General features: G+C 47.9%; 6 protein-coding genes across 6 annotated transcripts; 4 read left to right on the top strand and 2 right to left on the bottom strand. All coding sequences in view use genetic code 12, as the record gives it.

Moving 5' to 3' along the window:
- Positions 1-35: 35 nt before the first annotated feature.
- On the bottom strand, positions 36-2,642 carry LODBEIA_P32260 (uncharacterized protein; the record flags this gene model as incomplete). The annotated part of the gene is made up of 1 exon (XM_066973313.1): positions 36-2,642. One exon carries the CDS (start codon positions 2,640-2,642, stop codon positions 36-38), a length of 2,607 nt encoding a protein of 868 aa, XP_066830164.1.
- A 395-nt stretch (positions 2,643-3,037) lies between these two features.
- On the top strand, positions 3,038-5,158 carry LODBEIA_P32250 (uncharacterized protein; the record flags this gene model as incomplete). Its single annotated transcript, XM_066973312.1, has 1 exon — positions 3,038-5,158. The coding sequence occupies one exon, from the start codon at positions 3,038-3,040 to the stop codon at positions 5,156-5,158; it is 2,121 nt and encodes a 706-aa protein (XP_066830163.1).
- A 320-nt stretch (positions 5,159-5,478) lies between these two features.
- Positions 5,479-6,957, top strand: LODBEIA_P32240 (uncharacterized protein; the record flags this gene model as incomplete). Its single annotated transcript, XM_066973311.1, has 1 exon — positions 5,479-6,957. The coding sequence occupies one exon, from the start codon at positions 5,479-5,481 to the stop codon at positions 6,955-6,957; it is 1,479 nt and encodes a 492-aa protein (XP_066830162.1).
- A 340-nt stretch (positions 6,958-7,297) lies between these two features.
- LODBEIA_P32230 (uncharacterized protein) lies at positions 7,298-8,497 on the top strand (the record flags this gene model as incomplete). The annotated part of the gene is made up of 1 exon (XM_066973310.1): positions 7,298-8,497. One exon carries the CDS (start codon positions 7,298-7,300, stop codon positions 8,495-8,497), a length of 1,200 nt encoding a protein of 399 aa, XP_066830161.1.
- Positions 8,498-8,712: 215 nt separating this feature from the next.
- On the top strand, positions 8,713-10,140 carry LODBEIA_P32220 (uncharacterized protein; the record flags this gene model as incomplete). The annotated part of the gene is made up of 1 exon (XM_066973309.1): positions 8,713-10,140. The coding sequence occupies one exon, from the start codon at positions 8,713-8,715 to the stop codon at positions 10,138-10,140; it is 1,428 nt and encodes a 475-aa protein (XP_066830160.1).
- Positions 10,141-10,160: 20 nt separating this feature from the next.
- LODBEIA_P32210 (uncharacterized protein) lies at positions 10,161-13,874 on the bottom strand (the record flags this gene model as incomplete). The annotated part of the gene is made up of 1 exon (XM_066973308.1): positions 10,161-13,874. One exon carries the CDS (start codon positions 13,872-13,874, stop codon positions 10,161-10,163), a length of 3,714 nt encoding a protein of 1,237 aa, XP_066830159.1.
- Positions 13,875-13,909: the final 35 nt, after the last annotated feature.

Genomic DNA, 13,909 nt, shown 5'->3' with positions numbered 1-13,909 from the left:
GCATATGGCAAAAAAACCCGCTCGTAATAACGTCATCACTCGGTCTCGTATTCAAATTCCAAGTTATCCAGTGAATGGTCATCAGCATCATCTTCAAAATCCGCCTCGGATAATGACGACGATGATGATGATGGTGATGGGACATCAACTGGTGACTCTGGACGTCTCGGGCAAGCTCCATTCTCGCTCTCAGAATCCTCGTCTGATGAATCTTGTGCATAGTGTACCACCTTGGCTCTTGTTTTCCTAGTAGAAGCGGGTAAGCTTTCATCAACCACCTTGCTTGGCTCATGAGTAGTGGCTGGTAAAGGGGATTCGTCGTTATCGGATACAATGAATCCTCCGTCGAAATCCGACTCCTCTTCTTTTTCTTCCTCTTCCTTTTCGTCCCCCAGACTATTGTCATCATTTTTCCGATTGCGAGAGCTAGTATAAATCGCAGCAATGTCACTTCCCTCCAGATGCAGTTCTTGATCTCCCCCTGTCACGAACCCGCCTTCTAGGTCACTCTCTAGATTTTCATCATCCAGTTGGATTGCCTCCTCGTGCACTTTTGTCTCCTCATGCAATCGTCCATGGGACCTATTGAGTCGGTCCTGAACACGGAGCTTTAAAAGGAAAAACTTCCAATTTTGAAGAGCAATCAACTCAACTCGTTTCCGATTCTCCTCCGATTCTTCTTCAATCATATGAGCCAAACTGAGAAGAAAAGCTTGCTCGTGTGCCTTTAATATCACCACTCCTCCTTCTCTCGCTTTTGGGGGCCCCTTCCCCTTTTGCGTGAAATCAAACGATACAATGGCTTTGGCGTAATCAACATCCAACAATCTTGCTACTCTTATGAGCATCGGCATGGGCACGGAATGCGTCAGTTCAACCAAACAGCACGCGTCTGGGATCATTGACTCGGTGTACACGTCAATGTTGCCGTACAGATTCTTTGGTATAACACCGTTTTCGACGGCGGGCGGCGTGTATAGTCGTGTCTGATGCTCTGCATAAAGGTTGATATCTTCTTCATCCTCTGTGCGTGCAGCCTTGGATTTGAGAGGCACAGCACCAACTTTCAAGACTCTGCCTCTCATGTACCAAGCCCGCGCAGATCTTAGTGTCTTTACGCTCGATCTTTTATAGACGTCAAACAAGACGCCTGAACTGCTGTTCTTGGGTCGAAAAGTGCCGCACGTGCTGGACTTGTCTTTCGGGTAAATCACCTCATTTTGCTTCAACTGGGTCTCCAAAGCATACAAGGGGTGATTTTTGAACGCTTGCATATTCTGCGGCATTCCCTCGGCCAAATCACGTTCGTGGAATTCTTTCAACTCGTAAATGTCGGAAATGTGTGCTTTGTTTTTTTTTTCCTTATTATGAGTAGAAGCCGATGCGTGGAGAAGCCTATTGTACCAGTCCTTGTCTTCATCTGACCTAAACTCAATCCTTTTTCTGATCGTTCGTGCGTTGTAGTTGAAACTGTACCGTCGAGTCACATCTCTGAGTTTTCTTCCGTATTTGTCAACTGCAACAACGTATAGTAGCTGGTTCCGTGCATCTGCCATGGGGGGCTCGAATGCTGATTTCCTCCTTTTCGGACAAACGTGCACTATTTTTAGAGCTATAGGGTCGATGCTTATCCAGGTATTTTTGTACTTGTCAAATATCTCTGTCCAAAACACAGGAAACGGAGACTCTTCAATAATCGCGTTGCGTTGTTTATCGACGCCGCCGCCGCTGCCGCCGCCGCTGCCACCGTTGCCTGCATTATTCATGCCTTCGCTGCTGCCCTGTTTTGTTACAATCGTGTAATCGGGTGGCTGCAAGGACATCACTAGCCTCGCGTTAAATCCCAAGGCTCTCAAGAGTGTTACAAACCCCTGGACGGCAACATCCCGACTGCCTCTGGAATGCTCAACCAATGTCCTGAATTTCTTGCGAGTCACCACATCCGAGTCTTGAACTATACCAAGTTCGTGCCAGTTTTTCAAGACAAGTCCTTGCGAGGTGCTCCTATATCTGGCACTGTACGCTAGCATAAGCTTCTTCAACCCGTCCAACAACTGCCGCGAGCCAACAGCTGGCGTCTTTTTTTCATTGTTTGCGTCAATCAATTGAGCAATTTGTGATGTCACAAACTGTCTTTTGAGTTCGTTCCCCAACTTTTTATCATTGCACCAAGTATTTCGAATGAGAAGGTGGGCAACCATCAATACAATGTACATTTTATGAATCAAGACTCGCCTTGACCGTTCCTCTCGACTGATGAAATTGACTCTTGATTTTTTCAGCGGGGCTTCCTCTGCATGTATGCCTATTGTCAAGATGTCATTGCCATCTTTGCGGAGCGCGTCCTGATCAAGGTCCCGGTTGTGGTCCTGGCCCTGGGCCTGGGCCTGACTATCAAGATCGAAATGAAAGGCTTCAAAGTCATCCGAATTTTCCGAGTCTTCCTGATCCACCACATTTAGACTGACATCTTCGAAATCGTCAGAATCACTAGCCTCGTCACTGATGAGGTCAATGACTTCTTCTCGAGTCTCCGCAGAGTTCCCCACAGAATTTTTCACGGGCCCTTCAGAGGTCTGATGCGTCCTCCTTTTCTTTCTGTTTGGAAGGTCTTCTTGCTGGCGCCTCGACTCTTTGAGCATCAGCTTGTGATGGGTGTTGGGAAGGTCAGACATTCTGTATCATTGATTGCGGGGGAAGCTGGTGGGCGGACACTCTTGCTCTCTTTTTTCTTCCTTTTCTTTTCGTTTCTGTCTGCTTTCTTTTAAAATTCACGGGCGGACTAGCTTCATCACACTGGTTGATAAATCAATTGAGTCACGGACGCTCTATGTGTTTGCGTATCTTCAATGCTCTTGCTCTTGTTGCTCTGGTTCTTCTCCAGTCTCCTGGAGCAATCCAGACGCGCCTAAACAGATTTCCACGCATCACGAAAATGAAAAATATAAAGACCCAATTTTTTCATTTCATTTCGAGGATTGAAAAGTTTAGGAGCTGAAGGCTTTGATACAGAACAGAGCTGAAACATGGGAAGGATATGACATTATGCCCACGGACAGGACTAGGCCGAAATCATGAATGGAAATCGATATGTGTCCAGTTTCGCAGCCAGCGGCGCTGGAACTCATTGTTGAGCCATCGAGAAAACGAGAGGGCTGTGAATGTTCTTTATCAGAAATTGACACAGCATGGCCAACACACCGTCCGAATACAGCCCAGGATCGAATATGCTCCTCTCTACTTGAAAGTCTTGAACAGCGGATTGAGTTACCGCATCGATGACTCGGTGCTAGTCAAGCGTTCGAGGGAAAAGCTACTCGTGTTGTTGGAGTCAGTCACATTTCATGTGTTTTGCGTCCTTGAGTGTTTGAAGAATGGCAAAGAGGTTCACCAAATACATGTTGGTTTTTTCGAAAGGGTCATTGAAAGGCTAGGGAGTGACTCCATGGGCGCGGAGACTTCGCCGATATCTGACGCAAAGCTCCTAGCGGAGTCATTCTGCGTTCCCAGCTCTCCAATATTGGTTGAGGCTATACGTTGCTTTCACAAAGTAACAGAGAGTCTACGACAGTTTCAAGGAGTGCAGTGCATCACCAGCTGGATCCAGATTTTGGCTTCGCCGTCCTTGACCGCTGCCTTGGTGCAGGAAGCAGATCAAGAGTTGCCTGCGTTTGTCGTGCACGATATTATGAACAGAACGCCACTTTACAGAGAGGAGTTTATAGCCCAGTTTGACTTGTGGATGGCAAATACTGCGTACATTGCTGCACAAAAATGGGATCAAATATCCGCCGTCAAGGCGAGCATTCGGAGTTTGGTCCGCCACAGTGTCATGTTTGAGCCCTCGTGTCTTTTACCCTTGGTGACAAACATAGACCAGGCTTTCAAGTTCAAATCCCATGGATCGAATCTGAAATTGAGCGCTTTATTTTTGGGTGAATTGATGTGGGACATTGCCAGTTTGTCCTTTAAACACCAGCATGTGAGCTGGTTGGTTCTTGCAGACGCGCAGAAATATCTCATGTCTCTTGTGCCTGTAAAAAAAGATGGACACAAGGACTTGTCTCTTAAAGGGTATCTCGGGATAGCTGTTGTTATGTCCAGAGTCTCCCAGGACAAGGCGAGCCAGATATTCAAAGTGGCTGAGAGGCGATACCCTGGACACGCGAGGTCCAAGAAAGAACAAGTTGCTTTTGATGTTGCGTGCATTTGGTTGGCTCGCGACGCAGAAAGCGCGGTTAATTGCTTCAAAGAGGGCGTGGAAACGAACCAAGAGTCTTGTAAATTGTGGATTGCAATGGTGCAAAAGCTACGAGCCCTAGGCGCCATGAACGAAGAGCGAGCCAGGATCTTGTTTCAGCGGTTCGCAGAGTCCAATGCCAAAGTTGCTGGTGATTTTATAACAGAATTGATCCGTCCTGTGAGGAGCATGGCGCTTTTCGAGGAAATGCAGCAGAGATTGTCCACGCCGTTGGGGCCACCAAAGAAGCATTTGTTTGTTGGGAAATATCTCCAACTCTTGAGTGACCAGTCTGCGTCAGGGAGTCATTGCCATGCACCTTCGAATGGAAACTCCGAGCCGCATGAGCACATGGCTCATTTGTTTGCACAATGTCCCGAGAAATCTATCCACTTGACCAGTGCCTATCTTCGGGCCTTACTCAGCGTGGCCCCGCAGCTGGTGTTTGACGTTTACAGAAAGGAGGTGCTCGAGCCGGGGCATCTACCCAACGCCACCTGTTTGGAGGTGCTACTCGAGCTCGCTATCAAATACGATAGACACACCTTGACCAACCTGCTTGGTCACGTGCCACAATTTGCCATACACGAATTCCAAAAGAACGTGAAAAGCTCACGTGACTCCTGGGGGATCTTTCCAAGCAACAAGATGTGGAGAAGCTACATCACTTTGCTAGCAAACCACGAATACGTCTCAGAACTTTCCAAGGTGATGAAGTGGTGGCTCGACATCAGATTCGAACCCGAGAGGAAAACACTAATGGAGTTGTTGGCCGCGTTGCCGTTTGACTTTGCCGAAAGACATATAACTCACCACGAAAAGGCAAACCTGAGCCAAGACTGGGACTGGCCCTCGATGAGAGAATTTGAAAGATACTTGCTGCTGAAAAACCTGCTAAACCTCTTCAATCTGTCTTGATCTTTTACCCATACTTCATGTTTGAAAAAAGGCCAAAAAAGAGAGCCGAAGCTTGACGTTGTTCTGACTCATTTTGCTCAGCCAATCAGATTCCGTTCCTGAAAGTTCCGGCGCCTCGGAGGAGGGGGGTAAGAAATCGACCCCGCGGTAGTGGTAGCGCAATTTATTTTGTGTAACCTTCGTCTCCGATCTTTTTTTTTTTTCACTCAATTTCCACCACCGGGCAGTTTTTATATGAGCTCGGAAACTGGGCAAATATTTCCATACTCATCTTGCAACCACCACCTTTTCTCTTGTATTCAAAAGACATCATCATAACCATGTTGAGAACAGCCAGCAGCAGCTCGCGCTTAGCCACTTGTACCCAATTGAGGGCTTTTACTTCTAGTTGTGTCGCTTTCAAAGACACCAGAGTTGAAACGGATGCGTTTGGTCCCATTGATGTTCCCAACGACAAGTACTATGGAGCTCAAACCGCGAGATCAAAGATGAACTTCAAGATTGGTGGGGCAGCCGCTAGAATGCCCTCGCCGGTTGTCAGAGCTTTTGGTATCTTGAAGAAATCCGCGGCCAAGGTCAACGAGGAGTTGGGTCAGTTGGATCCAAAATTGTCACAGGCCATTCAGCAAGCAGCCACTGAAGTTTCCGAGGGCAAGTTGGACGAGCATTTCCCCTTGGTTGTCTTCCAAACGGGATCTGGTACTCAGTCCAACATGAATGCCAACGAGGTGATTTCCAACAGGGCAATTGAAATCTTGGGAGGAGAATTGGGATCCAAGAAACCGGTTCACCCCAACGACCACTGTAACATGTCTCAATCGTCCAACGACACTTTCCCCACCGTGATGCACATTGCCGCCGTGTCCGAAATCAAGCAATCGTTGATTCCGCAATTGACCAAATTGCGCGACTCCTTACAAGCCAAGGCCGACGAGTTCCTGGACATTATTAAGATTGGTAGAACCCATTTGCAAGATGCCACGCCCTTGACTTTGGGACAAGAGTTTTCTGGTTACGCTCAACAGTTGACCAACGGTATCGAAAGAGTCGAAAAGACCTTGCCCAACTTGTTGTACTTGGCCCAGGGAGGTACTGCCGTGGGAACTGGACTCAACACTAGAAAAGGCTGGGACGTGAAAATCGCTGACGAAGTGTCCAAAATTACCGGTTTCCCCTTCAAGACTGCTCCCAACAAGTTTGAAGCTTTGGCAGCCCACGATGCTATCGTCGAGGCCTCTGGTGCCCTCAACACCGTTGCTGCTTCTTTGTTCAAGATTGCCAACGACATTAGATACTTGGGATCCGGTCCAAGATGCGGCTACGGAGAATTGTCCTTGCCGGAAAATGAACCGGGCTCTTCCATTATGCCCGGTAAAGTCAACCCTACTCAAAACGAAGCCTTGACCATGGTTGCCTGCCAAGTTTTCGGTAACAATGCTGCAATCACATTTGCCGGCGCCTCGGGCCAATTTGAGTTGAACGTGTTTAAGCCCGTGATGATTGCCAACTTGTTGTCCTCGATCAGGTTGATTGCCGACGGTGCCGCATCATTCAGAGAGCACTGTGTTGACGGAATCGTGGCCAACAAGGACAAGATTGAGAAAACCTTGCACGAGTCCTTGATGTTGGTGACGGCATTGAACCCCAAGATTGGCTACGATGCTGCTTCCAAGACCGCAAAGAATGCCCACAAGAAAGGCTTGACCTTGAAAGAGTCCGCCTTGGAGTTGGGCGTCTTGACCGAAGAAGAGTTTGACGAATGGGTCAGACCCGAGAAGATGATTGGTCCAAAGGACTAAAGTGAAAAATCCACACTAACCAAGTAAATAAGTACAAAAATTTTTCTAACCATTCTTTTGGGCGGGAACAAACGCCGAACTCATGTCTTTTTTCTCCCTCTTTTATTGATACTATTGAATAAACAGCCTCTCATGGGAAGTTTGTTGCTGCGAAAAGGATTTTGCAGCCTTGTTGAGCGCCAGTTGGCGGAAAAGCCCTTTGGGGGCAGGCTTTGTGTCACCCGTCGTTTTTTTTCATTTTTGGGGCTGGCGATAATTCTTTGACTCTCAGCTGAAGGGTATAACACCGCAATCAGTGTAGACAAGGCCATTTCATTAAACGATCAATGTCCGACTATCGATGGGACTTTCATCAATCCTACTGCGCATAGACAAGAAGGGTCAGCCGCTTCCCAAGTCAATTTCGGACCCGGAGCCGCTGAGTCCAAGGCAGAATGCCGCCAGAATCAGTGTAAACGATGACGCCAAAAGGGGCAGTTTCTCAACGACACCAGCTGCGAAACCAGTTCAACCCAAAGCAGGAGACCAGCGACGACAGGAAACGTTAAAGAGTAAGCAGCCAGTGCCGAGGGCGAACGTGCCAGCAAGACCAGCCAGTAACCCGCGAGGAAGTCTTGTCCATGGACCCAATGCAACAATAAGTTCCACTAACGTATCGCACAAACCATCACACAACACAGCAACGTTGCCTCGCAAACAGCCGGCAACTACTAAAACATCGTCATCATTATTGGCAAAAGGCAGCTCTTCTTTTGAGCCAGTTGTTACTCCAGCGAAACCCAAAATGAGCTATTCTGAGCTCATGAAGAAAGCAGCCGGGATAGACCACAGCAAGCTTTCCATCAAGTATCCTCAGAAGGAAAGGACAAGCAAAGGCGAAAAGCCAGCTACGTCTCCAAAGCGGTCATCTCCTAAGCCGGACTTGACTGCTCCTAACCCCGCCAAAAGTGTCTCTTCGCGAACAGCTTCATCTCCAAGAGAACGCGATGGACATGGCAATCGAGCACAGCCCATGGCGCGTACGGGAGAAGCCACGTCTTCCAACAGACCCACCAAGTTTCCCGAGTCAACAAAGAAAATGGCTCTGCCAAACCCAAAAAAGCCCAGTGTTGCAAGAGAATCTGAGCAAGCAAGACCAAAGCAGAAGGTGCCGGAACCAACGAGACAAGCCAGTGCTAAGCTCCAGGCGATGCTCGATAAGAAGAGACAGAGAGACAATAAACAATTGCATTTGAGAGGAAGAGGAGGACGCCACGAGGAAGACTCGGAAGACGATTTGAGCGACTTTGTAGCGAGTGATGAAGAAGAGCTTGATGACGGTGTTGATTACAACAGAGACGAGATTTGGGCAATGTTCAACAAGGGGAAACGGCACCACTATGACTATGACGACGACTCTGACGATATGGAAGCCACTGGTGCCGAGGTGTTCGAGGAAGAGCGCAGGTCCAAAATCAATGCTGACCGTGAAGACCGACTCGAGCAGGAACGGTTGGACAGATTAGCCGAGCAGAAAAGGAAGAGATTGCGGCATTCATAAGCGGTGTAGACTTTATTTACTAGAGAAAATAAAAACTTGACAAACTTGAAGAACTTGAATGGAGTAGAGCCTCATCTTTTGAATGCTTTGAATTTAGCTTGAATCCATCACGAATCCAGTGCAATCCAGTGACGTGCTGATTACTGTATTGCGCGCGCGATGAGAATTCGCATCGCGGCCATCGCGACCATCGCACCAACCCGCCCAACCAAACCATGACGGACCCCGTCTTCAACAAGCAGAACGACATCAACGCCCTCAACAAGGAATTGAAGAAATCGCTGCTTTCACTCCACAACCGCCTTCAATCGATCCTCCACGACGCCAAGTTCGTCACACGAGTGCGCGACAGCTTCCCCCACCCCTACCCCTTGATCGCTAACGAAAGATGCGGTCTCTGGTACGTACCCACCCAGGACCGCTCAGGGACCTGCTACTTCAAATCAACCGATGGGCACACTAACGTGTGGTCCTTTTCCTATCGGAGGTTGAATTTGCATTTGTTGTCGCTTGTGCGAGCACACGGTGCTGTGATAGTCGTTGACTCGACGCGTCGGGGGAAGCGCATGCCGGATGCCATGTTGAAGACCATACCGATATGGTGCGCCGTGCTCACCTCGGTGCTATATCGAGAATCGCCTTCGCTGGATCATTGGTTGCGCACGCCGGAGATGGTGCCGCAAAGTGAACGCCATGCCATACTCCAGTTGATCCCGGGTTTCATCCGCGAGCTCCAAGGTATGAACTTGGTCGATCGCGAAAAGTACAAGTTGGATAAGCCCTTGTGTCCGAGGTGGATCTATCCGGGATGTCCTGCGCAGGAGGTGGGTGATGATGAGTGCTATTATATATATTGCGTTTCGGCGTCGCGGAAGGTGCTGGTGCACAAGTCGATGACGGTTAGAGGCGATGGCGATGACGATGGTGGTGCTCCCAGTGTGCTGTTTGAATACGTGCAGGGTTCAGCCGACGACCATGAGTTGTGGATACCGGAAACCTTGCCCCATTTCGGTGCTGACGAGTTTTGGGATGTGGCCGACGAGATTGTAGATGGGTCCACTGGTTTCTTGCCCGCGTGGTACAATGACGATGAATTGAAGAAGAAGTTGGCGCAGTTATTGCTCCAACCTAGGCCCTCAACGAGCTCATTCGAGCTCCATGACGTTGGCGCTACGAATTTGAAATTCGGCAAAATCATCAACGACGTGAAGTGCCGGGATTTGCCGGCAGACACCACGGTGGTTGTGTTCCATGACCGCTTCAAGATTCTCCGAGACGATGACGACGACGAGGAAACATCTGCGAGAAAAGTGCTCGCGTACGCGGTGCCGAGCAACAAACGAGGCTCAAACATGTTGCGATCTATTATCCCCGAGGTGATGTCGAAAATCGACTTGCTGGCGCCGCTTGTGGTGTTATGCGAAACAGGGCAGGATATATGCATGGGGATTGTCTTGGCGGTGCTATACGTGGCGTTCGATTTGGACTGGAATAGAGTAGATGCGCCGCCTGCTGCTTCGAAAGCCTTGGTCAAGCAGCATCTAAGCAAGCTTTCGGAGCTGCACAAGGTGAACCCGAGTCGCAGTACATTGCAAAGTGTAAACAGTTTTCTATTTAGCTCAAATATGTTTATACATATATAGAAATGGATGCTGTTCTATGCTCATACGGTGGTGCTGCTGTAGTATACGGTAAAGTTTTGCTTGACATCCGCAATGTACTTATTCCAAGTTTCAAAAAGCTTGATGTTTTCATTGTAATCAGATTGCATGCTATCAAAGACAAAATTAATCTTTTTGCTCAACTTGATGATTGATTTGATTCTGTCTTGGTATTTTTCCGTCTCTTGCGACGACGCCTTGGGCGACAATTTCTTGGACAATTGCTTGTTCAAGTTCTCCGTGAGCCCTTCGACAAACGCAACGTTGCCCTTCCTGATCAAGTCGACCGCGTCATGTTCGTGGAGCTCAAAGAAAGTCGACAAGTTGTTGCATGCCAACACCACCACTTCGGGCTCGCTGTCAACTAAGCCCTGGTCAATGACGCTGCGGGTGATGAGCTGAATGTCAACGTCGTGTTTAGCTAGCGTTGTGTTCTCCATCACCAAAACCGAGTAGATGAATTCGTAGCACAACTTCCTGATCTCTGCACCTTCGTCCAAGACGTACTTGTAAGGCCCCATGGCGATGACTTTTTTGAAGGAGTTTTCAGCGGTCAATTGCTGGAGCAACTTGGGTATAATGACCAGGTTCAAAATCGGAGCCACAAGGGACGGCATGGTGTGTATTCCAGTGAGCAAATTGCCAACGGCAATCTGACGAATGTCCTTGTTGACGATATCGAGCGAGTCCACTGAAGCTTGGGTTAAAAACGTCAACAATCTCTCGTTGGAGGTGGAAAACTCAAAATTGGTCAACAAGTATTTCGAAAGAACCAACACCAAGTAGACAGTTCGGTTATTGTCTTTTTGCAGGAGGAGGGCAACGGCTTGCTGCATGATGCTCTCGTCTGTGGGTAATGCAATTTCTCCAAGCACATCTCCCGAGTTTCTCAACTCGGGGATCAAAGCTTGGTCAAAGTCGCTAGACAAGTTGAATATCGCATTCCACACTTTAGCCTTCTGATCGTTATTGAAAGCACTTATGGCAACCTTCAATGCCGAAATCAAGTGGTTTCGTGCCACAGTATTGTTGCTGTTGCTGTTGTTGTTGTTGTTGTTGTCTTTTTCGCTTGAATAAGCGTCCAATATGGGATCAAGTGCGGTGTCTGGATGCTGTTTCGCTTCGTGCCCCAAGGCAGTTACAAGTGCCTTGATATTCGTCTCGTTGGTGAGATTCTCACTTCGCAAAAGATCAACGAGCACGCTTGTCCTGAACACTTGCTCGTCGCCTTGAGCGAAAGCAAGAAAAAGAACCACCACGGCAAAGCGCGGGTTGTTGATGTCTTGATTGACAAACTTTTCAAACTCTTGCATCTGCCTCTTGATCAAGTCCACTTTTTGCTCATCATCTACACAAACAGCTAGCAACTTGGCCGAGGTGGGGAAATCGGGGTTCAATGATTGTTGCAAATGCTTGTGTAGTGAAGAACTCTGGGTGCACATTGCCTTGACCATCTTGAAAAACGTTTCATTGTCAAGCGAAATCTTGTTTTCGTTCACCAACTTGACAATCGTGCTGAGCCACTTTGATGTGAATTCCATGCTATTGGACAAAACATCGGCCCAATGGTGCAAGATTTGGAAAATGTGCTCGTAATTTGACGAGTTGGTGACGGAAAGCAACTGCAACAAGTTTAATCCCGCCGCCTCTTTGTTGCTTGGAGCAATTTGCAAAGCAATGCTATTCAAAAGAACCAACGCAGAAGCGGACAATGCATCATTGTTAGATACAATGTAACGCTGCAACTCCTCCAGGATCCTATCCAAGTAATCCTGAGGTAAACTTTGCGACAGGTGGATGATGCTGGTGAGGACGTCGATTGATGCTCTGCTAGTTTCTTCATAGCTCAATGAAAACTCGAGAACTTGCAAAATCTTGGCATCCGCGGTGATGATCTTGTTAGCAAGGGCTTCGCCAAGAGTAGCTATGGCTAGTCTCACCAACTCGCTAGGGTATCTTTTCCGATTTTCCACTTTGGAAATCAATATCTCCACAAGCTGGTTCAAATTTGACAACTGCGAACTGTTCCTGTGGGAGAATACGAGCTTCAAACACTTTAGCGATTCCGAAATCATGTTGAACGACTTGTCTTCTAAATTCGAGGCGAGGTCATTGGCAATGTGGTTCATAGTGTCGAGGCTGAGGTCGTCGTGGAATTTGAGGACACTGGTGTAAAACTGAAGATACTCTAATGAGCTGGCCGAGTTGATGTGCCTTTTGATTATCGCGGTAAAAGTTGATTCAATCAAAGGTGCGTTGTTGAACCGGTTCAAACTTTCAACCAACTTGAGAAAAACGGGTATTTGCTCCTCCTTGACATCCACGAGACGGCTATCGATTATAGCTGCTAGAGAGCGGAGATTTTGGGCATCCCTTGGCGAAGTAGCCTCGACGATGGCAATACTACTTTTCACTGCTTCAAGCACAACTTGGTCGTTTAAATCTGTGAATGGCAACTCAGGCAAGATTTGACTAGATATCAGCTCGAGCATATCGGGGAAAGCACAAAGTAGCGAGCGAGTGAGTATTGCTGCTTTTGCTCTGATCTTCCACGAGCCGTCGTTATCATAGTCTCCGCCATTTCCTCCACCTCGTGCTCCATCAAACTCATCGTCACTAAAGACAATTTCGTCATCGTCGTCAACTTCGAAATCTTGGTCCTCGTTGGAGTTCAAGGGGTCGTATTTTAAGAAAGTGCTTATAATGTCAAACACTTGGCCTTTGTTTTCCAAAGGTAAGAAATTTTCCTTGACGAGATCAATCAAGGTGTTGAAAGCTTCTTCTTTTAGCGAGTTTTGCAATTCAAGGACGTCAAAGTCGAGTTCTTCTGCATCGCTCTCGGGGTTTGCATTGACGTTTATCTCATCGACTATCGCCGTGTAAATCGTTGCCACCTGCTTGGGCTTGATGCCTCTTCTTATGACCACGCTGTACAGTTGGAACAAGACAAACTTCTTATTCATTAAGCGCGATTCTTGCGCCTGGTTGGAGATGTAGTCGACCACGTTTGAAACGTACTGCTCCTTGGTGATTAAAGCGAGGATTTTCTCAACGCCCACGAGCGCTCTCTTGCCGATTATCCCTTGTTCGCCGAAACTGACCTTGATGAAATATTCGGCCAATCGGAGCATCTCCTTGCCAGTGAGCACGTATCCAATCTCGGAAATCAAGTCGATCAATAGCTCGATGTTATCAAACGTGGTCTCGTTGTCGACTATCAAGGGCAAGATATGATCCAAAATCTGTCTCGCCAACTCTCGATTGAACTTGTAGTTGGATTTCGATAACTTATCCAGGACAAACTCCGACTTGTCTCGCGAGTTGGACTGGGCAAACAAAGACCGCAAGGCCATGTTAGGTATCGAGATTGTGAAGCTTCTGAAATTTTGAGTCGCCGAAGATGAACCCTTTTTGTTGCTAGCTTGGACCAAGGTGAACAATTTGGCCACGAGCTGGTAGATGGAGTTGTTGTTCAAGTACCGCACCATTGGCTCGAACGACTTGATCGCTTGGTTCTGGACATCGGGGTTGGCGTCATCTAGCATCTTGAGAAGCGTGGGGATCAACTGGTCCAAGTTGTAGCTGATTGACGCGCGTGATAACGTAGCTGTGTCGTCGGAGAGGAACTTGCGCAAGTCTTCCAATGCCATGAACCTGATGTCGGGGTCGACATCCTTGGCTCGGTCCTGTAATAAATTGAAGTTTATGTCGGGCATGTTTGGATTGGGGGGCGGGAGTAACAGTGGGACTT

The sequence above is a fragment of the Lodderomyces beijingensis genome, assembly GCF_963989305.1.
Source record: "Lodderomyces beijingensis strain CBS 14171 genome assembly, chromosome: 4".
Classification (NCBI taxonomy): Eukaryota; Fungi; Ascomycota; class Pichiomycetes; order Serinales; family Debaryomycetaceae; genus Lodderomyces; species Lodderomyces beijingensis.
This window is presented reverse-complemented; position numbering and strand designations above follow the sequence as displayed.